This window comes from Ovis canadensis, chromosome 4, assembly GCF_042477335.2.
Source record: "Ovis canadensis isolate MfBH-ARS-UI-01 breed Bighorn chromosome 4, ARS-UI_OviCan_v2, whole genome shotgun sequence".
Lineage (NCBI taxonomy): Eukaryota > Metazoa > Chordata > Mammalia > Artiodactyla > Bovidae > Ovis > Ovis canadensis.
In genome coordinates this window covers 24278855-24305043 of record NC_091248.1, presented here as the reverse complement: position 1 = coordinate 24305043, position 26189 = coordinate 24278855, and the positions used below count along the sequence as shown (strand labels likewise).

Genomic DNA, 26189 nt, shown 5'->3' with positions numbered 1-26189 from the left:
GACTAGCCACTAAGAACAGTTATTAAAACTTGCCAGTTTTCAAGTTAAAATCAAAGAACATTTGGCATTTCCTTAAGAAAAGTTTTGGGAGTTTTGTTTTTTCCCAGTTGTATTTGCCTAATTTGTTTTTATATGTTATTTAAAATTTAGTAAGAATACATTGTTGTAGATTCTGAAAGTCATGTTAGTACTTTTCTCCCTTGCCTTACCACAGTGAAGACCAGCAGACATACACAAGGAGATATTTGTTCTTTATACCAGGATTCAATAGTAGACATGAGAACGGTTACCATCTTGGCCAGCTTTGACATGATCATACTATTTTTCTCCACCAGTCAGTCAGATAAGTTGGAGGGGTAACTGTGAGGATTTTATGTTTCTCTAAAGTTCCCTGATTGAGGCCTCTGTTTGCTTATCATGAGAAGGTACTTGGTTAGAGTTTTCAGAGGAGGTTATATATAACCTTTGAAGGAGCTCTTTATAGCCTAGGAAGTTATTTTATTTCTACTTAAAGCTAAGGTCTTTATTGTTATTATGTGTTCATCCATAAACATTTTCAACTGTAGAATTTGTTCTCAGGAAATGTAAATGGCAATACTCTTAGATACCACTTTAAGTGGTGTTGAACCACCAAAATCAAAATTGGATGGGCTGTAACATTTCAGATCACAAATAATATTACTGAAGTCACTGCCATTATTGCCTAGTTTCCAGTTACTTGAGAACCTTCTGTGTTTGGTTGCTGGGATGTTGCCATGGTCACACTCTGTTGGTGTGGAGTGGCGAGTTGTGGAATCAGTGGCAACTCAGGACGCCCCGGCTTGGAAGTAGGCTCTCTGAGAAGTCTTCATTGTTTTGAAGCCACACTTGACATGGACCAGAAGGTTCTGAAGAGACTGGTGGAATCCATCAGTAAGAGTGTCAACTGTAAGTAGTGACCAGATACCCAGCACTGCCTGAACATCTTAAGTCAAATAAAAACATTGGGTAGTTGGCCATGAACAAGTGCTTTATAACCCCAAAGTAGAGTTCTTCTATTTTCTATCTAATATTTTGGTCATTTTAAAAATACAGGTAGTAAGTGAATGATAATCCCTGGACTTACACGGAAAATATTTCAGTCATCAGGTGTCCTAAAATACAGTACATATGTGGGAAGACTAGCTTGAGAATTTACATGACAGTGTAAATGCTAAAGGATAACGTGCCTATGGAGTTCTGATTTTATTATAGTCTGAACTTTAATAAGAGATTTCAAAGTATAAAGGTTTACTGTGACAACGTCCCTGAGTTCTCTGGCGCAAAAGCCACAGCAGCAAATGACTGCTGAACTTCACAAGATTGATAGAGACACATAAGGTGTTTTAGATGTTAAATATCTTGTTGCTTTTGCACATGGCAAGTATTTATTAAAACTAATAGATTTTTTTTTTTTTAGAATTCCTTGCCCTGCCAGATTTTAAAAAGTAATCTTGTGAATTTTTGTTTCTGAAGCCTGATCACAAGCAATCCTGACTGATTTCTAAGAATTTGTTTCTAGACTTTGAGGAAGCACTTTCATTTCAGCCAGCTGTGTGGCCTCATTATTGGGCACTTCATTTTCCCTTGTGTGACCTTGGCAGGATGGCCACTACCTTGTCTGAGCATCTCATTGTGGATATAGTTCAGTTTTCTCTTTTCTTGGTTGGATTTTAAATGATCTAAGCTCCTCAAGCACTCCTGGGTCCTGTTTCACTCCTGTTGTCCTGCTGCTAAGTCACTGCGGTCGTGTCTGACTCTGCACGACCCCATAGACGTCGGTCCACCAGTAGTTGTCCTGCTACCCTAAAAATCCATTCAGCAGATTTACCTAGTGTTGAATGTAATAAGACATGCCTGCTGCTGATAGCCTGAGTTTTAGAGCACTCAAAAGGGAATTATGTTTACTTTGGAAATCTGACTTCTCTTCCCTTCCTGATGAAATTGTTTTTAGTGTTGTCTGCTACCCATATGTGTGTTTAAAATCATTGTTACTAATATTTGAAAGCAATTCTCTGAAATAGTCAGTAGATACGAGCATGTAAAACTTAATGAGAAAAAAAAATTGAGACCTATATCCCATATAGTCTTCTACAAAGAAGATAAAGCTGTTTAGAAAAAAAGAAGTTGCAGTCCTTCCTTATTCCAAAGTTTTGACACTTGATAATTCTTAAGTTACTGTTAACAGTTCAGACCCTAAATACTTGAACAGCTAGTGACCAGGATAACCAGATTATTAACAGCTGATGTTTGTTGAGCTCTTCATTGGCAAGATACTGAAAAATGGTTTACGTCCATCATCTTTTCTTGAAACAGACCCATTGAGGTAGGTGACGTTATCCATGTTCTTAGGTGAGGAAACTGCATCTTAGGTTAAGTTGTTTGTGTAAAGTTACCCGGTCAGTGGACTTTTTGTGGGGGCTGAGCTAGTCTGATGTACACTCAGATAATCTTTATTTTTTCAAATTAATCAGCATTATAGTGCCTAATGGTCATTCTGTACCCTGTTGTACCATAGTAAGGGCACAGTGAAAAGTTGTGGAAATCAGTTCTCGTTCTTGAAGTCCTTCCAGTTGAGACCAGGATAGACAGTGTGCTCTCATGACTAGAATTTGGTTGATGATGGGTAGGGGTGGGAAGGACTAATAAGCTATTGCTGCTTTGGCCATCTCAAGAAGGGACTGTCTGTATTTCTCTTGGTGTTCTAACTGTGTGACAGAAAGCTGAAGCGATTTTTCCTGGGCTTTGCTTTAGAGCTTCTTAGGAGGGAGCCTTCATAATTTGCTAGGTTCCTCAAGTGCCACGTGGCCATCCAGTCAAGCTGCTACCACTGTGTGACTCCGTGCTCAGATCGTCAGCTGGTCATCTGCAGTGGCCTCACAAAGGGAATTCACTACCTTGCCAAACACCTGTGTGCTTTTTTTTCCCCCAACAGATCTAGACTCTTGTTTTCTAGAGCTAATACGACTTCTGTCTTCATTTATACTGCTCTCTAGAGCTAATTGTTCATTTTAGTAACTACTAGCTTCATGTAGCTATTTAAATAAAATATGTAGAACTTAAAATCCAGTTTTGGTCACAAGAGCCACTTTTGGGGGTTTAATAGCAACAATTGGTTTGTGGCTACCAAATTGAACAGCACAGATATAGACCATTTCCATCATCTCAGAAAGTTGTAGACATTGCTGCTCTAGAGTCATGCAAAGAAATTATTCCGTTTTCCAAATAATGGCCCTTTAATCTGATGGGGGAGGCAGATAATTATCTCATGGTATATAGTAAATGGCTTCATGGCTGTGTAACCTGTGTGTTCTCATAGGACCCCATGCTAAGTTTAAGGCTCTGCTAACACTGACTTAAATAATTTTTTTTTTAATTCTTTCTTGTATTTACTTATTTATTTGGCTGTGCCAGGTCTTAGTTGTGGCATGCTGGGTCTTCGCTCTTCCTTGCAGCATGCAGGATCTAGTTCCCTGACCAGGGACCTAATGAGGGCCCCGTGCATTGGGTGTACAGAGTCTTAACCACTGGACCTGCATTTTCATTTTGCATTGGGCCCACACATTCTGTAGTTCACAGTGGCCGTGACCTCTTATTTGTGTAGTATGGTAGGAGTAGCTCCCCCATCAGCATAACCTAAAGGTTAATATTGAAAATGTAGATCCCTGAGTACCACCCTTGGTGTATTTTTAAAACATCTCTTGTCAGTGGTGCCAAGCCTCCAGATTGTTCACTTCATGTATTCTTAGACACTATAAAGTTTGAGCATCCTGATCTGAATTGTCTTTTCCACTTCAGACTTCAATTCTGTAGCTTAATGTCAATCCCAGTTTGACAGTGAGTTGGGAATTGACCCAGTCTTTTTCACACAGATTGTCATTTTTATACTTTACATACATTAGCAGACTTTTTTAAAGATAAGTGAAGAATTTTAAAATTATTTTTAGTAGTGTCATGTGGTTTCATTCATCTGATTTTTGGCATCTCAGACCTACTCTGAATCTTGACTCTCATCCAGCATATTCCTTAACTTCTCCAATTTACAAGTGATTGATTATCATTTATTTAGCAAACATGTATTGAAAGATTACCGTTGTCCTAGGCTCTGCTGGTTACTGAATAGATATTAAAAGAAAGGTAAGAGATTTTGCTAAAATCCCAAGTATTTAGTGAACTAAATTTCCCTGATCCACTCCTACCAGATGGAGGAAATAGTTAAATGCAGTATGGTTTGACTTTGTAAACTCCTGAGCCTGTCTTCTCTGAGCACTCAGGAGTTTTTAATACAATTGATCATCTTTTTTAAGACTTAGACCAGGACGAGCGAAGGGCCCACTAGTCCAATATGTGGCTTTTTCTGTGTTTGTGATACATAACATGAGCCAATGTGTGTGCATATGTAGGTTTGTGTGCATACTTCCTAGCTGTGTCTGCTGAACAGGCTTTACTCTGGCACCACTACCATACTCATACTTGTGGTCTCCCAACCGTGTGGAGGTTTTTCCCAACAAACGGTTCTCTGTGACATTAGCTGAGTGTCCCTATAATTTAACACTACCTGGGGAGCGTCAGATTCTACAGGTTAAGAGTTCAGTCCTACAAGACGGTACCCCACCAGATGCCAATCACAAGTCCAGGTTATTAGCTGTGCTTCTGACCAACTGGCTACAAATCGTGACCCCCTCCTTTGTTCAGTTAATCTGCTAGAGCACCTCAGAGAATTCAGGATGCAGCTTACTCTCCAGATTACCAATGTATTATGAAAGGATATAATTGAGTAGCTGGACGGAAAAGATACATAGAGCAAGGTATGTGGTAAGGGGTGTGGAGTTTCCAGGCTTTCTCTGGACACCTTTATGTGTTCACCAACCCAGAAGCTCCCCCAAGCCCCACTTTTGGGTGATTTTATGGAGGTTTTATTACACAGCCATGATAGATCATTAACTCGATTTCCAGCCCTCCTCTGGAGAAGGGATGGAGGTGGAACTAAAATTTCCATGCTTTTAAACGACTTGGTTTTTCTGGTGACAAGCTCCCACCTAGGAAGAACCAACAGTCACCTCATTAGAACAAAAGACATTCCTATCAACAAGGAAATGCTAAGGGATTTAGGAGCTCTGTGCCAGAAACCAAGGGGAAAGACCAATTTTTTTTTTTCCTGCCTGTTATTCCACACGGATAATACAAGATGGGACTGGCGAGTAGTGCCAGAAAGCAAGGAAGTGTTGCAAAGGGGTGAGGGCATGTGAAAGAGAAGAGCCAACTGGAAAGCTCCCAGCGGCCGAAGCTGAAACAACTTGGGCAGCAAGATTGTTGATAAGTGACATAGTATTGGCCTAAAGTAAACATATGTGACTTCATACTGATGTAAATGATTTTAAAAAAGGAAAAGAGACAAATCTTTCTTTGAAGAATTTAATAGTATAAATACCCCTGCCCTGTGAAGTGGAGTTTAATTAAACCTTTATCATGAGAGTCTGGCTTCTAAAGAGTAGAGAAAGGGGAAGTAGACTCAGTGGAGAAACTGCCAACTGACTTAGCTGGGTGATCCTGCTCAGCGGCAGGGATGCCTCATGTTAGTGTCATGTATCTGATAGGCGACAAGAGCAGCGCTTCACCCTCTAGTCTTCTTCCCCAAAACACAACCACAATTTAATTACGAGGAAAGCATTAGGCAAACCTAAGTTGAGAAACATTCTGCAAAATAAAAACTGTCAAGGTTATGAAAAGGACTAAGACTGAAAACCTGCAGGATTGGAGGAGACATGAGAGCCAAATGGATCCCGCATGGGATCCTAGAATGTAAAAAAAAAAAAAACTGGTGGGAAAATGGGTGAAATCTATAATTTAGTTAATAATAATGTGCCAATGTCAGTGTATTAGTTTTGACAAATGCCCCATGGTTGTGCAAGATGTCAGCAGGAAGAAACAGTGAAGAGTTTATGGGAATCTTATTCTGGCCGCATCTCTTACATAAAATACAACTATTCCAAACTAAGAAGTGTAGTGAATAATGGGTCAATCTCTAGTTTATGAACACCATTCTCATTACCCACAGTTTCTCAAGTATCATTTACAGCGGTTCTTTGACCACACGTATAAGGTCTTTAGATATAATGAAATGAGCTGCATAGATAAAACTCAGAGGAAGTTACTACTTGCTGCAGACTGTGTTTAAAATCCTTGATTATTTTGCTGGATAACTTGTATTTGATTCAGAGCAGTTCCGGACTCCTGACTCACTCTCTTCAGATATCCGTTTTGCATCGCTGTAACACTCACACGTGAATTCTCCTTCAGAGTTAAGCAGGGCTAGTTTCAGGCAAACGTTCATGTAATGTGTGTGCCATACGGGGTGTCCACACACCTGAGCTGTGTTTCTCCTCATATTCCATAAAAGAAGGGGAAAAAGAGACGGTTTTTGTCCTCAGAGCACCTGCAGCCCCTTCTGTGACCAAGTCTTGAAAAGGCACATTGCTTTATTTCCACTGTACTCTTGGTCGAAATGGTGGTCAAAAAATCCCCCTAGTTTTAGTTGAAGGAGACACAAACCCCATCTTTCTAAGGGAGAAGTATCAGAAGTCTCATTGTAAGAAGAGCATATGAGTGGGACAGAATTTAAAATTATCTGGGAAAGTATAACCTGTCACATCTAAATTGACCATTCATAAGGCAGTTTCAAGACTCCACTGACAAAGTGATCCTCCTTAAATGCAAATCTGATCCTGTTAACTTGCCAGCCAAAATTTTTCAATAAGCCCCTCTGTAAAGTCAAACAGTTCTGCCACCTAGCTGCACCAAACCGTCTGTAGCTCTGAGAATATGCCACCCTGCCTTCAAACTGCCTCCTCGTAAATGCTTACTCCTGTGACTGCTTTAGCTCAAGTGACACCTTTTCCTGGAGCCCCGTTTTATTCACTTACTGCCTTTCCCCACTTAATGATTCCTTTCTTTGGGTCACTACCAAACACTTTAATCATAGTGTTTATAACACTTTTATTTCACTTCTTTGTCTCTTGACCAAAGTGTTATAAATTAAGGGCAGAAATGATGGTGTATTCATTGCCTAGGTTCATGGGAAGCCCTTAATAAATGTTTATTAGATGGATAAAAATGACCTTTATGTCAAATTTTGGGGCTATGTATGAAGCCTGAGAATCTAATTCAGTTCATAAATAATATTAGGTATCTTAATTGTTTATTCTATAGATTTATCAACCTTTTCCCTGAGAGTTAAGTCATTCTGACCATGTTAGAAACCCTAATGTAAACTGCATGTTTGCTGTCAGTTCTCATTGGTTTCTGTTGGGTAACTTGAAATCATCTCAAAGACAAAATCTAAAAAATTATTTCTTCCTCCACCCTCCCCAAAAGAGGGAGGGAGAAGAAGGAAGAGAGAAATGGAACTAGTAACCAGCTTCCCTCCTAACTCTTAGTTCTCTCAAATTATCTTTAATTCATAGAATCAGACTTTTAGAAACTGAGGGAATCTCAGAGATCACCTAGAATAATACTCAAATTTTACAGGTAGGGACTCAGGCATAAAGAAGTTGAATTGTGTTAAGTCAGCTATGTAGGATAAGAAATGGAAGTGGAACCCAGATACTTAAGTCCAGTACCCCCAACCCACAAAGCCTAATCACTTAGTTCTCAGTTCGGACAGTGCATTAGAGTCACCTATGTGCTTCTTAAACAGCATATCAGGCTCCCTACCTGCTTTCTGACCTCATTTCTGTGGTCCTAACCAAAGCTTATTGTTCCAAGCCAGGCTTCTAGGCTTCCAGTTTTCCCCTTCAATACAACTTTGACAGGTGGGTTTTCTTAAACCACTTCTCAACCCTTACAGCATAGAATTAGCTGAGCTTTTGTTTCAAAGGTAGCTCCTGGACCCACTGTTAGTAACTGTGACTTAGTAGGTCTGGGGCAAGGCCTTTGACAAGCAATGAGAGGTGGATGATTTTCATACAGAGGCTCCAAAGATGATACCTGTTCCAGTAAAATAAATGTTAATCTTCTGACCAGGCATTCAAGGCTGTCTGTCAAAAGCCTGACCTCTTCAGTCTTGTTTTTCACTTCTTTCCGACTTGCTGTGCTCCCAACAAAACACATTCAGCGTCAATCTCAGTTCTTTACTTGACTCATGTTGTTCCCTCTTCCTGGAGTTCTCCACTTCTTTACCACCCTGAATACATTCCTTTCTGGGTAAATGCTCTGCATCCTTCAGGGCCCAGTTCAAAGTCTACTCTCATGAAAATAGCACAACCATTTCTCATACAGATTTCTCTTCACATGTCGATAGTGGGGAGTGTTATATGACATCATTTAACATTTACATACTGTCTTAATGAGACATCTGAGTGGCATCTATCTTGATTGTGTGAGCTCTTAAGTAACAAGTCCATGTCACAGTTTTTAAACCACTAGTGCATCAGAGAAACAAAATAGCTAATTAATAAAATATATTTAATTGGGTTGGAGAACTCAAAGGTTAAATCTAAGTTGTATTTATTTGTATTTTCATTTTACAGTCAAAAAGAGTGAAATAGAGTGTCTCATAAGAATTTTTCACAACGTGGTGGGAAGAGGTGATATGAAACTTGCTAACGCTGGACTAGATCGTAACACATTTCGAGTGATCCTGCACAGCATATTCGGAATGACTGATGATGTGCTAATGAATAGGGGTAAGGGGTCATGGAGACTGAAATGGGCCAAGGTGACATGGCAGGGGTGTGTGTGTGTGTGTGTGTGTGTGTGTGTGTGTGTACACACACACACACATATATATATATACACACATATATTCAGTTTTCACCAAAGACTGAAATTTTTTAATGTAAAAACTATAAATATAATTCTGGTAGTGCTACTGATTTAGAACAGTACATTTGATTTGATCATGAGGATGGATTTTATTATAAACTCAAGTTGTCTCATAGCTGTAGTACTTTGAGAAAGAACCAGTAATGAACTAAATAAGCTGGCAGTATTTTTTTTTAAAGATAAGTTTGTGGTTTCCGTTGTCTTTGGATTCCTATGCTGTAGACATGTAAAATATGTAAAGACATGTTGACTTCTTCAGCACAATAAGAAAATTACTCATTGTATTGAAAAAAGTTAAATAATTTTATATTTAAAATAGGAAATTATATAACGTGATCCAGTCAGTTTCAGTAACAAACTTTTAGTCTTGATGTGTGTATACACCATGAAGACAATATCATGTCATGTGGTGGCGCTCAGTTATATCCGACTCTTTGCAACCCCCATGGACTGTAGCCCACCAGGCTCCTCTGTCCATGAAATTTTCCAGGCAAGAATACTGGAGTGGGTTGCCATTTCCTTCTCCAGGGGATCTTCCTAACCCAGGGACTGAACTCTCATCTCTTGCATCTACTGCTTGGCGGGTTCTTTACCACTGAGCCACCTGGGAAGTCCATAGTCAAAATAATTAATGTTTCCATTACCCCCAAAAGAGTAAATAATATTTTATTTTCTATAGGATAATACCAAGATTTCATTGGTAATTTTTAAAATAATGTATTATTTTACTAATTGGTCTTTAGGTATAATACAAATTCTTTATAACAGGATTTTATCACTCTTTTCAGAGTAGTAAAAATTACCACATTGATTATCTACATTGTTGGTCTTTTTTCCTCAAAATAGCCATACAAAACATCACAAGTGATGCTCATCATTAACCATGGGGAGGAGAATGGCTTCTTTCTGTAAAAATCTGTGGGAAATATACTTCCAGTTATTTTTGATTCTTTCAAGAAAGATTGTGCCAAAACCTTTTGTCCCCCTCTTTTTAGGAGGAAATACTTTTTTTTTCTATTCATACTACTCTTGAATAATAGCTATAAATTACAATACACTAACACATTCTTTTTCTTTCAGTATTTTTTGCATTTGACAAAGACAATGATAACTACATAAATGTGAAAGAGTGGGTTAAAGGACTATCAGTGTTTCTTCGAGGGACTTTTGAAGAAAAGCTGAAGTGTAAGATTTCTATATAAATATTAACATATAGTCAATTTTATATTTAATTAATCCATAAATTATTTTTTTAATATAAACTCAATGTTATTCTCTATAGCACTCCTGCAAAAGTAGTTCATGAGAGTTGGGGAGAAAAAGGCCGATGAAATGAGCAACCTATTTTATAGGAGAGTCCCTAGACCCAGGACTCTTACTTCACTAGTTCTGTAACAATCAGATACCACCAAGGATGGCTCTTTGGCTCAAGGCCTGGGCAGGTAACAGCAGCTACAGGTCAGGACGGGTGCCAGCTATGGTCATAGGCAAGGCTGAGATCTCTGGGGCTGTGTCTGGGCTCAGCAGGAAACGGGCCTTGAATATGGGCAGCCACAGTAGTTCACAGTGGGACTATTGCTTATCTTTTCCTCTGAGAAAGTATGAGGGCTTAACACAAAACAAGGTAGAGCACGCAACTGTCAGACATCAACACTATTGTTAGAAGAAGAGCAGGTAAATAAAGAGAGGGAATAAGACTGAGGCAGTGAGATCCCAAAGGAAGGAAGTATTATAAAGGGAGCTTCCTACAGAAAAGCATCGTTAGGAATTCCAGAGACGAAAATCTCCCAGTTCACAATTTCGTAGCGCTAGCTCTGGCTCACCTCACCTGTACCCCTGAAGTGATGCATGTTTTCTATGTTTGACACCTCCTGTGCCAGGATTTGGGGTGTGAAACCTAGAAAGAGAATAGGAACATTTTAAACAACAGTGTTCAAGGGAACAAATGTCAAATTACTTAGGAAAAACTGCAGAGTTCTAAGTATGTAAGCAAATTTTTATCCCTTCTGCCACTTGATTCTGGATTTGAGATGTTCAAAAGAAAATCTCTAAGTTAAATACATGTTTTTAAAATGATAGTAACATTTTAAAGACTCATCAACTGTATTTGACATTTATGACTTGTTTCTCTGTTTTATTTGGGGGAGGTATTTTTTTTTCCTTAATACTTAAAAATTTGAAGTATAATTGACATACTGTTGCTGCTGCTAAGTCGCTTTAATCATGTCCAACTCTGTGCGACTTCATAGATGGCAGCCCACCAGGCTCCCCCGTCCCTGGGATTCTCCAGGGAAGAACACTGGAGTGGGTTGCCATTTCCTTCTCCAGTGCATGAAAGTGAAAAGTGAGAGTGAAGTCGCTCAGTCGTGTCCGACTCTGCGACCCCATGGACTCTCCAGGCAAGAGTACTGGAGTGGGTTTCCAGTGCCTTCTCCAATTGACATACAACATTGTATAATTTCTTTTTTTACTTACATGTGTTTCCCCCCACTTTTCTCCAGTCTGATTTTCACAGGATACCATTAAGTATAGTAGTAGTCACTTGTTCCTTATAATTGCAGTGTTCTTATACAGAAGTCTCACTGAGAAATGAAAAGTGAAGTTTCGTGAATGTAAATTCTTGTGAAAGGGTTTGTGACGAAGTGCAGCCAGACATGATGAATTGCTGTTGTTTAGTCTTTAAGTCATGTCCAACTCATTTGCCACCCCATGGACTGTTGCCTGTTATGCTCTCTGTTCATGGGATTTCCCAGGCAAGAATACTGGAATGGGTTGCCATTTTCTTCTCCAGGATCTTCCCAACCCAGGGATCAAACCCATGTCCCCTGCACTGGCAGGTGGATTCTTTACCACTGAGCCAGCAGGGAACCAGGGTATGATGAATAGCACCACACTAACAGTGTTTCTTTCCTTTTCTAATCCCACTGCCTAAAAATACTTCATGTATTATATATTTCAAGACATGTTAATTTGGGGAAAACACTATTTCTAGTAGGGTTGTGTCACAAGCTCATATATGCTATATATTAGAAAAATGCAACAAAAGAGCTAACCTGATACTCTGGAATTTAATACATGTTTGTTTTTTTTTTCCTCCCTCCCTCCCTCCCTTCTTTTCTTCCTATCTTGCTCTTCTTTCTTTCCTTGTCTCTGTCCCTCTCTCCCCTCCCCCTCCCTTCCTTTCTTTCCAAAAACATTTAATCAGATGACTAACTCAAGTAGATTACTGACTACTTCTCTGCTATATTCCCAGGACCTGAATAAGGTCCTTTGAGGGATGAAGGTATGATTAACTGTAGTAGTGCTTCCATGGTGCAGTGGAAATCATGGAAATCGTTCTCCAGGGAGAGATGGATCATTCTGGATAGTGAAATGGGCAGTCTCCAAGGAGACGACAGACTCACTACCCAAATAGATTGAAAAATGTTTTTTGTCAGTGATATAGTAATGTGTATGCACTGGCTTTTTTACTCTGTGTAAGAAGGAAATTATAGCAGTAAGATACACATACATATTTATATGTGTATATATGAAAAGAAAGACTATTCACATATGTGTGTGTGTGTGTATATCTCACAAAGGATATTTAGTCTTGTTGAAAGATTTATAAAATTCTCCACTGTGTAGAATGTTGTTGTTCAGTCACTAAGTCATGTCTGGCTCTTTGTGACCCCAGGGACTGCAGCACGCCAGGCTCCTCTGTCCTCCACTTTCTCCCAGGATTTGCTCAAATTCATGTCTACTGAGTCCACTGAGTCTAGACTGTAGATTGTATAAACTGTTTCTATCCTTCTTTAATTACATACTGAAATAACTGAGAAGACTAATGACATTTTAACTGCTTTTATCCATATCTATTAACTTCTTATGCCTTGAAAAGTTTGTTTCGAAGTTTACTATTTCAATGGTGACGGTTACATTTCTCGAGAGAGAATATATGACATGTTGAAGACTAGTCTGCACCAACAGTCACCTGAAGAAGAGGCTGATGAAGGAATAAGAGAGTTGGTAGATATAGCATTGAAGAAAATGGTAAGAATAAAAAAGGTGTAATTCACTATATCCAGTCAAGTGGATGTGAGAAAGCTGAAGTAATGATTTGTTTCCCTGCGTACTGAATGTAACCTTCGTGAGGGCAGGGGTTCTTGTTTGATCTCTGCTCTATCCATTGCCTAAAACAGTGCCTGGCTGACAGTGGTTACTTCATAAATATTTATGGGATGGCTGGGTTATTAAATGAAGCACTACATTAAATGAGTGTTATTTTTATTTATTATTGCACTATCAGTAAATCCTCCTTATCTGGGAAGGAGGGTGATAGATTTAGTTCTTTTAAGATTGAATGCCACTGTAGTCTGTCTTCATGACCTTTGCTTTCTCATCCATCTCAACACTCATTATAATGAAGTAACCCGTATAAAGTGCTTGCTACATGCTGGGCCCTTCACAGAAGTGTAATATTTAAACATGTTTTATCTTCAAAACAACAGCATGAAGTAGAAAATATTATCTCTATTTTGCAGGTGAGAAAACTGAAGGGCAGATAGGTTTATACAAGGTCATGATGGAAAATGAGGTGCAAAATTTATCTTTCAGTGAAACCAGTAACACCTCTTGATTATGGCCGTAGTGATTTCTTTTTCTTCCTGTGACCCTAAACTGGATACCAATGGTTTAAGACTGAGCCCACCAGGGTCCAGCTCACTACCTGTTTGGAGTTCAGGAAGTAAGCGATGAGACGGTCTGCGGAGTCTCAGATTCAGCTAACAGACCAGAGGGTGTCCTCTTCCATTGGAAATGCTCAGTAGCCACTGAGAGGTGGGAGGGCAGACTTCTTGAGACAGTATCCTTCCCAGTACCACACCCACGCCTTCTTTTAAAATAGGTGTGTTTTTTTTTTGTTTTTTTTTGTTTTTTTTTTTACCTACTTGGCTGCACTGGGTCTCAGCTGCAGCACATAGGATCTTTAGTTGCAGAGTGCAGGATCTGGTTCCCTGAAGGGTGACTGAACCTGGCCGGGCTCCCTGCGTTGGGAGCATGGAGCGTTAACCACTGGACCACAAGGTCCACCCACCCCCTTCTTTTGGAAAGAAAATGTTATGGAGTGAATCTTTTTCTGAAAATTATTCAAACCTTTCTTTAATTACAGCCCCCCAGCAACCTTGATTTAGTTATGCCCAGAAGTGAAAAAATAAGGACCTATCAAGTCAAATCCAAATTGAATGAAGCAGTTAAAACTATTCATAATCTATGCACGTGATTTAGTAAACTTCCCATAGTCCCTGTCATGAACACTGCATCCCAGCCTGGCCTGCCTGCTTCCTGACTTGTATTCCGGCTTACTGTCATAATCCATGCTGAGCCATTCCTCTGCTTTTCCTCCCCACCTATCTACACCCAACCATCCTTAAGGGCCTAGCGGAAGTCTGCTAGCTTCTTCTCATGATCCTAGTCCTTCTTGCTCTCTCAGTGCCTGCTCCTTATTAAGCAACTTCACTTTTACACATTTTACGTTATATCCTTGTCTCAAGTTTAAGAGATGCTTTGTGAAACAAGACCAAAATTAAGAATCTTTGGCACTATTTTCATCACAAAAGTAGCAGTATGATAACAGGCTTCCTCTAATTTTCTGTTTTATTTCCCCAACTCGGGTTGAAGTCCTTTAAGGATTTTGATTATTATTATTTCCTTATCTGGCCTCACTGGGTCTTAGTTGTGGTGTGCGGGATGCTAGCTGCTGGCCCACCAGGGAAGCCCCCCGAGGGACAGAGTTTTACATGCCTAAGGTAACGCTGGGGCTGCTGTGACAAAGTATCATACTCTGGGTAGATGAAACAACTGGAGTTTATTTCTCACAATTTGGGGAGTCTGAGAAGCCCAAGATGAAAGTGAACCTGCCAAGCAGGCTCACTTCCTGGCTGAGAGCTCTTCTTGCCTTGCTGACAGCTGCCTTCTCAGTGAGTCCTCACGTGGCAGAGAGAGGGAGCTTTGGCCTTCTTTTTACTCATAGGGACACTAATAGCACGTTGGGGCCCTACCTTCGTGACCTCATCTACACCAAACTTACCTCCCATAGCCCCCACCTTCAAATATGATCCCATTGCAGTGGTTAGAGCTCTAATTTGGGAGATGTGGAGAGACATTCTATTCATAATATCAGGTATTAGATTAAAAGGAACAAAGTTGCCTCCATAAAGAAGCATCTTTTGACGTGCGCAGGTAGTGCCTACGTAAGTGTGAACTTGTTTGAATTGGTAAAATCTTTTATTCTACAGTTATTTTCCATGCAGAATTAAAATTAACTACTCTGTCATTTACCAAGAAATCATCTTCTCTAGGATTATGACAACGATGGCAGGATATCTTTTGCAGATTTTGAAAGAGCAGTGAAAGAAGATAGACTTTTGTTGGAAGTGTTTGGACCATGTTTACCAGATGCAAAGGTACAGTGGCAGCAGCGAATTGGTTTGGGGGAAATTTTCAAAGGATCTGAAAAGAAATACTTGATAGACACTTACCTCTACAGGGTTCCAACCTACTGCTGAAGTTCAGGCAAGCAAGGTCTCTGCCCCATCTCAGCATTTGGGACCCAAGATGGTAGTGACAAAGGAATTATACTCAAGACTCTCAGCTTTTAACCACCTTCAGTTCAGTTCAGTTCAGTCGCTGTCATGTCCGACTCTTTGCGACCCCATGAATCACAGCACGCCAGGCCTCCCTGTCCATCACCATCTCCCGGAGTTCACTCAAACTCACGTCCATCGAGTCGGTGATGCCATCCAGCCATCTCATCCTCTGTCATCCTCTCTTCCTCCTACCCCCAATCCCTTAACCATACACAATTCCTAATATTCTGGATGTTAATATTTTCTCCCTCCAAACCCAAGGTATATTGGCTTGCTTGAGATACAACAGCAAATACAGAGTGGATTCAGCAAGAACCCATCAACTGCTAGGAGAAAATTTGATCTCTTTCTCATTTGTTGTCAATGAGAATACACTTTCAAAAATTTTAGACACATGCATAGTACTTTATAGTATTTTATTTGTGCTCAAAAAGTATTTAATTTGACAAAGGTTTTCTGAGCCAGAAGAGCCGGCTTGATAATTGACTTCACTATTTCTTATTCTTCCTTTGAGCAACTGTGCTTTGCAAACACGTGACACAGGAAGAAACTTTTTATTCTCTGCAGTAATTTAGACGGGTGATTTTGTGGATGAATTTGCATAACATTAAGCTATCCTGCATAGCTCAGTTGGTAAAGAATCCGCCTGCAATGCAGGAGATCCCAGTTTGATCTCTGGGTTGGGAAGATCCCCTGGAGAAGGGAAAGGCTACCCACTCCAGTATTCTGGCCTGGAGAATTCCGTGGACTATATAGTCCGTGGGGTCACAAAGAGTTGGGCACAACTAAGTGACCTTCACTTTCACTTTTTCACTTCAAGCTCTCCTTATGCAGATTCATCCACCGAAATGTTAAGCTATCCTTGGTTTTCGCTGGTGGCTCAGACAGTAAAGAATCTGCCTGCAATGCAGGTGACCTGGGTTTGATCCCTGGGTTGGGAAGATCCCCTGGAGAAGGGAATGGCAACCCACTCCAGTATTCTTGCCTGGAGAATTCCTGCAAAGAGCAGCTTGGCAGGGTACAATCCATGGCATCACAAAGTCAGACACAGCTGAGCAACTAACACTTTCACTTTCAAGCTATCCTTAAGTCATCTCAGCTTGTCCTGCTGTAGTTTATCCCCACATTTTAACTGTCTGGAAACCTGTATTAAAAATCAATGTGTTAAAGGCAAACTTCTTTTTAAGAGGACTGATGGGTTAAACAGTATAGAATAACAGACTGGAGTAAGTACTTAGGTTCAGATGGAACCACCAGGGTTCTTCAGCTGCTCCCCTAGAGTCCATCCATAGCCCAGTTATCTAGAGTCTTACTACTCCAAGTAAGACTGTGGACCACTGGTACCACTTAGAAACTTGTGAGAACTGCATTCTCAGACCCCTCCTCAAACCAGCGGAATCAGAACTTTTTCTTTAGTGTGTGACACAATTAAGGTTCATTTTCTCTCATGTCATGGTCCATCTTGTGTCTGTGGCCAGGGATGGGGAGGACTGCTGGCCTCCATAGTCATAGAAAAGGTCAGGGGCACAGAACCCACAGAGCAGCTCCTCCCTTCAGGACTATCAGAAAATTTTTAATTGACATAAAATACACCTGTCATAAAAGCAACCCACTCTAGTACTCTTGCCTGCAAAATCCCATGGATGGAGGAGCCTGGAAGGCCGCAGTCCATGGGGTCGCTAAGTCAGACATGACTGAGCAACTTCACTTTCACTTTTCACTTTCATGCATTGGAGAAGGAAATGGCAACCCACTCCAGTGTTCTTGCCTGGAGGATCCCAGGGGCAGGGGAGCCTGGTGGGCTGCCATCTGTGGGGTCACACAGAGTCGGACACGACTGAAGTGACTTAGCAATAGCAATAGCAATGTTAAGCATACAGTTCAATAGTGATAAGTACATTGATGCTATTTTGCAACCAATCTCCAGAACTCTGCTCATCTCGCCAAATTGAAACTCTATACCCATTAAACAACTTCCCAGTCCCATCACCCACCAGCCCTTGCCACCACCATCTGAATCTGCATTTTAATAAGACCCCAAGGAAGAGACTCAGAACACCTAAAAGTCTGAAAAGCTGATCTAGACAGCAACTTGCTCTAATTCTATGCTGAAGTCGCTAATATATTTTTTGACGAAGAGTGCCACAGAAAGTACAGTTAACCCTTGAACGATACAGGTTTGAACTGGGAGGGTCCACTTGTATGTGGAATTTTTTTCTATTAATAAATACATATTATATGATCCACTGTTGGTTGAATCTGAGGATACAAAACAGCACATACGGAAGGCAGCCTGTAAAGTTACATGTGGATTTTTGCGTGGAGGGTCAGCAACCCTAACCCCACACGGTTCAAGGGTCAACTGTATGTAATTATCTCACAAGGAAGTAGGGCCGGTCCCCTTGCCTGCAGCTTCTTTTAATACCATCCACAATGCAGTGCCATCCTAGCAAGCTCACGTAACGTCATAAACGAAGGTGAAACTTTCTAACCTTTATGTTCAAATTCAGTCCATTAGGCAAGAGACCCTTAGGCTCGGGAGAGAAGATAAAGAGACACCATCTGGTATGGGCCTCTTCTGTTACTGTTATCAGCAAATAAGAAAAAAGGGAAATAGCCTGGACATACTTGGACTTCCAGTTATGTGGCCCACTGACAGGAAAAAAATGTGGGAAGCAGTGGTGAACGTCTACCATTTACAAACACTGATTTGTTTGTGCCTCAGACGAAGTAGATTATCTCTGAAGTTAACTAAAGCATATATGCTGCTCATTTCAGCTGTAACAGTTTATTAACTTTTTGCTTTACAGAGTTGTCTTGATTTTGAAGCCCTGGCATTCCAACACACCCTGACTTCTAGTTTTTGAATGTTACTCACCCAAAATTATTAAAATCAGAAACAGATCCTGGTTGCCTGTCTTTATATTGTTAAGTACCTATATTTGCTTCAGTTGGTTTACATATAGTGATTGCAACATGAGAAATAATGTTGTAATGAATGATTTCTATAATATTAAGTATGGATCCACATAACATCAATTGATATAGTAAGTAATAATAAACTAATTAATTAGTTTAAGTTAAGCCAACAACCTTAGATCTTGGCGCAAATGTTGTGAATCAGCCATTCACAGTCCTCTTTTCTCCTGCTTCCTCAAGAACAGGAACAGAAAGCCTAAACACCTGACATTCTACACTCTTCTGTCAGGAGCAGTGGGCCCAATTCCAGCCAAAAAGGTGTAACCAAAGTCACGGAGTGTAGGCTCTGGGAGTTTTATTTTTTTAAAAGGGACATAATTGGCTGGCATGTTCTTTGTTCACAATAAAATAATTTTAAAAGATGAAACTAAATTAGACAAGTAGCTTGAATGAAACTACAAAGAATAACAGTGCATTAAAAAAAAAAAAAAACCAGCAGTAAAATCTCTTCAAGAATCCAAATGACAGCCGAAAAATAAAAAATAGTCCTTTAAAAATATTAATTTACTGCAGGCGATTTATATCCTCCTCCTTTGTTTTAAAGGACGACTTCTATGCACATCTTCCACTTTGTCCTCTGGAGGCTTGGGCACAGATGAAATTACCTAGTTTTAAAAAGAGAACCACCAACAGTTTAACTTCTATAGCAGGAGAGTAATACACTGTTAGAAGAGGGAAGATGGACACCCGGGAGTTTAAGCCTCGCCATCACCACCTTTAAGGCAGGCAGCCCACGTTCAAGGTGCAGCCTGCAATCCAGACACAGAGCAGTCTTCTGTCCAAACACCGATGGGAGTAAGATTTTTAAAGCCAAGAAAAATTTTCAGGGGAGAAAAGTAAATGTATGCTCTACTTTAACATTCCTTTATAGATCTGTTATTTTATTAAGTCACTTTTAATTTTATGAATACAGAGAGATACCCTGGTTTTGTGTAACTTGAAACACGGATAATGTTTGATATATTCAGAGACAAGGAGGCTCCAGCTAGGATGGTGGAAGAAAAATGTAGAGAAATAAACAAAAATGCTAGAATCCTCAATTTCTCAGGGAAAAATGAAACCAAATACATCAGAACAAAGTAGACAATGTAAGTTAAAGCACACACAATAGTCTTCACTTAAAATGGAAAATTACTAGAATCTGACATAACTGTATTTAGTATTTTTTCTTCTACAATTTCTAAATCTAGGATTTGGACCTAACTTTTTTCTTGAAAACACAGTCGACTCTGGCTAAGATAACTATGTGTGTGTCTGTGTCTATCTGCACCTGCAGGCTGGGCACCAGCACAAGCGAAAACAATGCTATAGAAGTTTAAGCATTAAAAAAAAAAAAAAAAGTTTAAGCATAAAAACTGTGTCCCTCAGGTTTTATTATTATAAAATAATTCCTCGTCCTTAACTGGATATAACTTTGATGTTAAGAAAAGGTACATAAAATAATCTACCTTAGCCTTTCTTAATCACATTTGTGAAATATATGTACCACTCTGTGAAAAACACTTTCTGAACCTGAGTTCAAGTACAAGAGAACGGTCTTTCTCCTTCGGATAATGATTTCTAAAGGCTTGCCCCATAGTCAGGTATCTTTCAAAAGCTATCTCAAATGTTAACTTTTATTTGTGCTTAGAAAATGGAAAATGATAATGTAAATGACATTAAAAAACTACTACTTAAGGAGGACCATCTATCAATAGGTCTTACGAAATTAGAATTAAAATGCAGACCTTCAGACCTAATCTTTAGAAATCTCACCTTCTTCTATGATTATCAAAGAAGCAAAATAAGCATTTGAATTTTTAAATTTGTAATTGTGAACTTGAGAAATAAATTATAACAATTTCCCCTCAGTGCAGTAGTTCTCCACATTGGCTCATATTAGAACTATCTGGAGAGGGATAGTTTTGTTTAAAAAGGGAGGGCCTAGGCGCCATTCTCATAGAGTAATCTGACTGAAACTACTGCTTTTATATTTTCTACCTAGAGTAACATAAAACATATTTAAAGAAAGGATTAAAGGTATCAAAACAAATACATATCTGTAAGTCAACTTCAGTTACTTCAACATATAATTGTAGGAAAACATCTAAAAATTAAAAATGGAAAAAAGAGAATGACAATACTGAAGTTCCTACAAATAATTCTCCACTTAGCTGGTAGTCCTTATAACCAAACTGTCTCTTACAAGTTTCTTTTTTAAACGATCTTACCTCTTTGAGTTTATTCCGAATTAAATTCGCTGTTGTATTCAAGGAGTCATCATGCATGTCCACTTTAGGAATGTCTGGTAACTGGGGGCCAATCATAACCTCGTTACTACTTGTGCATGCTTCAAGAAGGGTTTCACGTTTGCAGTCATCTTCTCGTCGTCTTTTCCGCTCCTGCAGTTGTGTTGTCCTAGGCATAAACCTGTCAACTGCCTCTGAAGGAGCGAGAGCCTTCTGTGCGCCGTGGCGGGCCAATGACTTTTGTAAAGTTTTCATCTGCATTTTCTGCAGAGAGTCACAGTGGTCACAGTGCCCCAGTGTGTCATCGAAGTTTCTACCATCCTGGGAGGAGTTTGACGGTCTGTCTACATATTCTCCTGATGAACATTTACACTTTGGGGAGAAATAACACAACGGCAACTCAGGAGAATAAGGAAGACAAAGATCTGAGTTCCCAGTAGATGTGTTCAGAGAGGCTGCAGGAAATCCAGATGTCTTTGAATGGAAGTCCCCTCTAAAATCTTTGGCATCTTTATGCTTCTTTGTCATGTAATGGTCTGTATGTTACAATTTAAAAGGCAGGGAAAGGGAAACAGAAATGGTTCATTTACTCTTTTCATCACATAGAAACAAGTAATTTTAAAAAGAAACATTAAGATGTTAATGAATGCTACCCTAAAAAATTTCTTCTTGAACAAGTACTGTATTTACATGGTTTAAAAGCTAAAAAGGTTATCTGTCCAGTCTTCTTCCCCTCCCACTCAGCCCTCTAGTTCTCCTATAATACCCACTTTTCTGTATCTGCTTTCCAGTTAACTCTACATCTTGGGGAGTTTTTCCATGTTATTACACAGAAAACTTTATATCTTCAGAGTACTTTTACTATTTGAACGTATTATGCTTAGTTTGTGTTTGTGGTTTTTAAAGAAAACAATATGCTGGGTCCATATCTTATCATTTCTTTCGCCACACATACAGGTTTTCCTGGAACCAGTTATTTACACATTTACCCAGATTACAGTTCAGGGCCTATGAATGACCAAAGACTCCCAACAGCTCTTGCCAAAATTTCGGGTAAGTTTTCCACTTCTCGCTTCACACTGCCAGGTGCCCCTTACCCAATGAGTCAGAAACTCATTATAGTCAATGGCTTTTTAGACACTGTCTTTGTCTTTTTAACCAAAGGGTGAAAATCTGGTAATTTGAGCCGCTAGAATTATTCAGATTTCAGACCACACACACTATCATAGTCCAGTGCTGACTCCTCTCGTTCTACAATCCATGAACTAGATTCTGTGACTCCATTCTGTGCACTGGGAATTTGTGTCCAGGGCAACTCTATTAGAAACATGGGGCATCTGGCCAGCTGGTGTTGATGAAAGGGGAATTTTCCCACTGTTTTCAGTTTTAGATTCGCAGTGCAAACTGGTCTGCACATCAGAAGTTGTTTCTCACTGCCTTTTGGTCAAAGCCTTAATTCCTCAGCATGGACACAGGCCTTTCAGGATTCACTTACTGTCCCCTTTATCTCAGATTCACATGTAAGCTGCTGTGTTGTGGTTATATTACTCACAGTTCCTTAAAATGCATGACGCTCATTTATTCCTCTGGCCCATCTTTCCATCTGTTCCTCTCCCTTTCTGGGTAATGTCTACTTTCCCTTCAGAACTCAGCCACCATTCTCATCCTGCAGGAATCTTCCATGAAATAACATCTATCCCTTCCCAGGCAAGATTACGTAACATTCTGTAAAGAAAAAACTTCGTAGCTTATAGTCACTAGACTGGGAAAACTCTAGGAGGGTAAACTCAGCAAAATGCCTGACACATAGGAGGTGTTTAGTAGTAGGCTTTACATACCTTTATTTTTAGTCATTCTTGCTACATAAGCATTCCTCTCTTGTAATTTCTTTCTGGTTTCTTCAACTGTTTCAAATTCTGGAGCATAGCACACATGAAGCAAGCCACCAAAGAAACTCTGCTCATCCATTTTTCTCTTGGCCATCCTAAGCAGAAATTCACGATACCATGGTTTACTTAGGGTGAAAGCTTAACTAGCATACAATGCATTGATCTAAAAAGCAAAGTCCAGACTTTGTTGTATACATAAATCCTATAGCTTCGGAGCTGCGATGCTCTGCACGTGAATGGTATTGACCCTACTGATCCACTGCATATTCTTTCAGAGCCTTTTTCCCCTCTCCCAAGAGTCTTCATAGGTTTTAAGCTAAGTTTTCCAAACATATCCAGACTCCCTTTAACCAACATAAGATTCAGCTGGTTGGCCTGAGGTACACAATCTGTGGTCATGAAATAGAGATTCTGTGTTAAAAGGCCCTCAAAAATTAGCTCATGCCCAGCTTAGCCTTTTTAGCACAATGTGTTCCTATAATGGGGTTCAAAGATAAGAAATTAATAAAAATATTACAATTATAAACATTTAATAATGGAGAAAACACAAATATATAACAGTAAATGAGAAAAGGAGAGGATAGTATTCATTTAATGTATACTTACTAAACATCTATGACTGGCCAGGAATTACTACGAAATTAAGTACTTCTGTGTCCAAGGTAAATGGTAAGAAATATTCACTGAGATTTTACCATGTGCCAGGCAGTGGCCTAAATGCTTCACTTGAAATCACACTTCTCAACATCCCTATGATGACTCTGAGGCATGGGGAGATTATTTGTCCAAGCTCACCTTGGTTTGTGGAGCCAGGATTCAAATCCACATGTCACACTGTAAAAGGGGTGTGGGAGATGCAAAAGCTTCGTGGAATGAATACACAATAAGGAAATATACTTCCCTAACCATGAGGAGCTGGCAAGTTGGTTAGGGCAGTGAGATTATACATAAGAGCAACTGGAGAACAATATATGACCCATATACCCCAGTACTGTTTGTAGCACAGAAAATGTGAATTGTAATAGCCAGGGAAGGGATGGGTCTTGAAGCAAATTAGTGACAAGAATATAAGATGAGGCATTTCATATTTCCCTTACTACAGCAGAGGATTTATGCTATTCAGAAGAAAAAAAAAAAAGATGGGGTCAATTCATATAGGTGCATAACAAGAAACCTAACAGCTAATGTTGTTTACCGCATTCTGAGCAGGAGGCATCTGCTAAGCCCTCTACATGGATTATCTCATTTCATCCTTACACATTTTATAGGACAGGAAAACAGGTTTAATGGGATTAAATAACTTGTCCAAGGTCATCATGTTAGTAAGCAGTGGAACCTGAAAACTTAGTCCAAACCCAGTTTTTAATCTACCACACTACAAGACAGAAAATGGTTACACATGGGGATGACCTAATGGACAGACTTTTGATAAAGCTAACACTTACATTAAGAACACTGGAGAAAAATAAAAAGCCATGTTAGATTACTGAGTAATTCATGAAAGAATGAGGGAGGCCAAAATGATAGCAATGGGAACAGAGGAAATGAGACACTGCCTGACTTGTATATTACCTTGCGCTTTGTAAATTGAGAAATTTAATAAGATAAACTTCTGTAAAGTCTTCTGCTGGGTATTCATCTAGAGCATTATACTGTTCAATTGCACCATATAGAGCAAATCGCTCAACTAATTCCTTCATTGCTCCCACGGCAGGAACTCCTTGTATTAATAAGTACCAAGACTCCAAATTGATTGTATAGACCTAAAAGAAATGCACATGCATTAAATGTGTTTCACAAACAAGCCTAGGACGACCTGTTACTATTAAAAAAAAAAAAAAAGAAAAGCCTGTTTTCAGAAAACAGAAAAGGTTTTTTTTTTTTTTTTAATCTGCCCTTCTCTTCGTAGAAACAATAATTCACCCTACATGTGAGGGCTTCGAGCTAAAGCACATAATAGACTACCTCCAATCGACATGTCTTCAGAAGCTGCCTCGGTAAATGTTACAGGAAAGAGTTAAATATTCACTACTGTAAACACGGAAGATACGACTAAAACACATACCCCGTTTTCACGGAGCTCCAACAGTTGACTAAAGAGGCCGCGAGAGTATCTGCTACCTGGGTACCGGCGTCCCTCACACTCATCTCCAGCAAATGGATGTGACCGCAGCCTTTCAAGACTTTATTTACATTAACTGGGCGTGTGAAGCTACAGCTTACATAAAGCTACCGACGACAACGAATGAAACCAAAATCACTTTACCTTCACAGCGCGAGGCCGTCGGCCCTCCCGATACTTGGCTCTCGAGTCACACACAGCCCTTTGGACGTGGTGATCGAATACGCCCCCAACTTGCCCTCCACTCGACGCCATCTTGCCGGCTTTGGCCCTCGCAGAGACGACAACATCCGCCTGTTGCCCTCCTGATTACCCAATCAGAGAGAGGGATGGGTCAAGGCGCGCCGAGATTGGCTGAAGGAGCCACAGGGTTGGCCATCGTTTCCTGTGAGCAAGTAGGCGGCGAGCGAGCTGCCGCCCTCCAGCGGCGCGGCGGAGAGGCCCGGCGAGCCGGACTGGGCTGGCTTGCCGCTCCAGCTCCCGAGGCGCGGCGGGCGCGAGGGGCGGGGCCTGGGGGCGGGGCCGATCGAGCGTAGCAGGCCCGGTCACACTCGGTCCGCAGGCAGCCCGGGTCCGCTGGGGTGGGCCTCCGGCGGGGCCGTCGCTGGCGGAGGATGTGGGGCAGCGGTCGGCTGGCGGGTGCTGCTGGCGGGGCGGCCGTGACCGTGGCCTTCACCAACACGCGCGACTGCTTCCTTCACTTGCCGCGGCGCCTAGTGGCCCAGCTGCACTTGCTCCAGGTAACGCGCCCGCCCCATGGACTCCCCAGCCCGAACTCGGGACTCCTCGGGGGCCGTCTGCGGTCGCCCGGGACCCAGGCCTTTTCGGGACGCAGCGGCCGCTCGGGCGTCTCCCGACGGCGGGACGCGGGCTGCTCTCCCCGCACCGCCGACCTGTTCATCAGCCAGAACGTGGGCCGCTCTGGAGCAGGGCCGGTCCGGGCGGTCTTTGCAGCCCTACCACGTTGGGTGCAGCCCCGGGCCTTTGCGTTAACTTGCCGTACGTATTCCAGGTCTTCACTCGGTGAAACTGGGCTTTCAAACATCCTGATAATTCTCTCTCTGAGTTCAGCTATTCCTCACTCCAGGTTGGAAAAGCTTTGGAGAAGTCGGGTTTGTCTTTGCGGATTTTGTTTTGTTTCGATCGTAAAAAACGTTTTTCCTGCCAGTGGTTTCCAGGTGCGCCTGCCTGGCTGTGGCCCAGGAGTCCCTGTAAATTAATAGAGACTGAGCCGCGAGCGAGATAGGTTAATAAGATGAAGGTTCTCGCTGCGTCTCCGCTGCTCGGAATACCTCCTAGGTGTGCCCGGAACGTGCAGTGGGATTATGCATACTTGGACCTCTGCAGTTAGTTGCCCTCTGGACACTGTGATTGTGGTAGTTCATAGTTCTAACCACATCCCTAGTTTCGTAATTATAAAATAGGGGCACCTGGTCTACCAGTTTGAGTGTGCTATGAGGACAAAAAGAATACTTGAAATTTGAAAATCCTGGATGCACAGTAC

The 26189-nt window shown here is 40.8% G+C and overlaps 3 protein-coding genes across 8 annotated transcripts in view; 2 read left to right on the top strand and 1 right to left on the bottom strand.

Annotated features, from left to right (window-relative positions):
* Positions 1-687: 687 nt before the first annotated feature.
* Positions 688-18371, top strand: LOC138439117 (calaxin-like). The gene is made up of 6 exons (XM_070292378.1): positions 688-927; positions 8547-8702; positions 9922-10026; positions 12722-12873; positions 15180-15284; positions 18278-18371. The coding sequence occupies exons 1-6, from the start codon at positions 756-758 to the stop codon at positions 18332-18334; spliced, it is 747 nt and encodes a 248-aa protein (XP_070148479.1). The 5' UTR covers positions 688-755; the 3' UTR covers positions 18335-18371.
* On the bottom strand, positions 18240-25975 carry RBM48 (RNA binding motif protein 48). Of its 3 annotated transcripts, none has more exons than XM_069587396.1 (5): positions 24830-25975; positions 24136-24326; positions 22513-22658; positions 20657-21210; positions 18240-19051 (listed from the first exon to the last, which is right to left on the bottom strand). In XM_069587396.1, the coding sequence occupies exons 1-5, from the start codon at positions 24938-24940 to the stop codon at positions 18965-18967; spliced, it is 1089 nt and encodes a 362-aa protein (XP_069443497.1). In that variant the 5' UTR covers positions 24941-25975; the 3' UTR covers positions 18240-18964. The 3 variants fall into 3 exon arrangements, with proteins under 3 accessions (XP_069443497.1, XP_070148478.1, XP_070148477.1); XM_070292377.1 differs by lacking the exons at positions 24136-24326; positions 24830-25975 and adding exons at positions 22227-22399; positions 23359-23397; XM_070292376.1 differs by lacking the exon at positions 24830-25975 and having other exon boundaries at positions 23359-24259.
* Positions 25067-26189, top strand: part of PEX1 (peroxisomal biogenesis factor 1) — an 82623-nt gene continuing 81500 nt past the window's right edge. For 3 of the 4 annotated variants that reach the window (XR_011256576.1, XM_069587393.1, XM_069587394.1), the window contains exon 1: positions 25067-25425. Coding sequence is in view for 3 of the 4 variants with exons in the window: in XM_069587393.1 (XP_069443494.1) it covers positions 25300-25425 (126 nt within the window). In the remaining variant the exon portion in view is untranslated. The remainder of the gene's footprint in view (positions 25426-26189) is intronic. The other variant, XM_069587395.1, reaches the window with a different exon arrangement.

Coding starts and splice junctions, on each gene's coding strand:
- LOC138439117 (XM_070292378.1), top strand. CDS start 756: ATGGTCACACTCTGTTGGTGTGGAGTGGCGAGTTGTGGAATCAGTGGC. Junction 10,027..12,721: donor TTTTGAAGAAAAGCTGAAGT/GTAAGATTTCTA, acceptor TGCCTTGAAAAG/TTTGTTTCGAAGTTTACTAT. Junction 12,874..15,179: donor ATATAGCATTGAAGAAAATG/GTAAGAATAAAA, acceptor CATCTTCTCTAG/GATTATGACAACGATGGCAG.
- RBM48 (XM_069587396.1), bottom strand. CDS start 24,940: ATGGCGTCGAGTGGAGGGCAAGTTGGGGGCGTATTCGATCACCACGTC. Junction 24,327..24,829: donor GACGGCCTCGCGCTGTGAAG/GTAAAGTGATTT, acceptor CATTTCTTTTAG/GTCTATACAATCAATTTGGA. Junction 21,211..22,512: donor AAGAATGACTAAAAATAAAG/GTATGTAAAGCC, acceptor TGTAACATACAG/ACCATTACATGACAAAGAAG.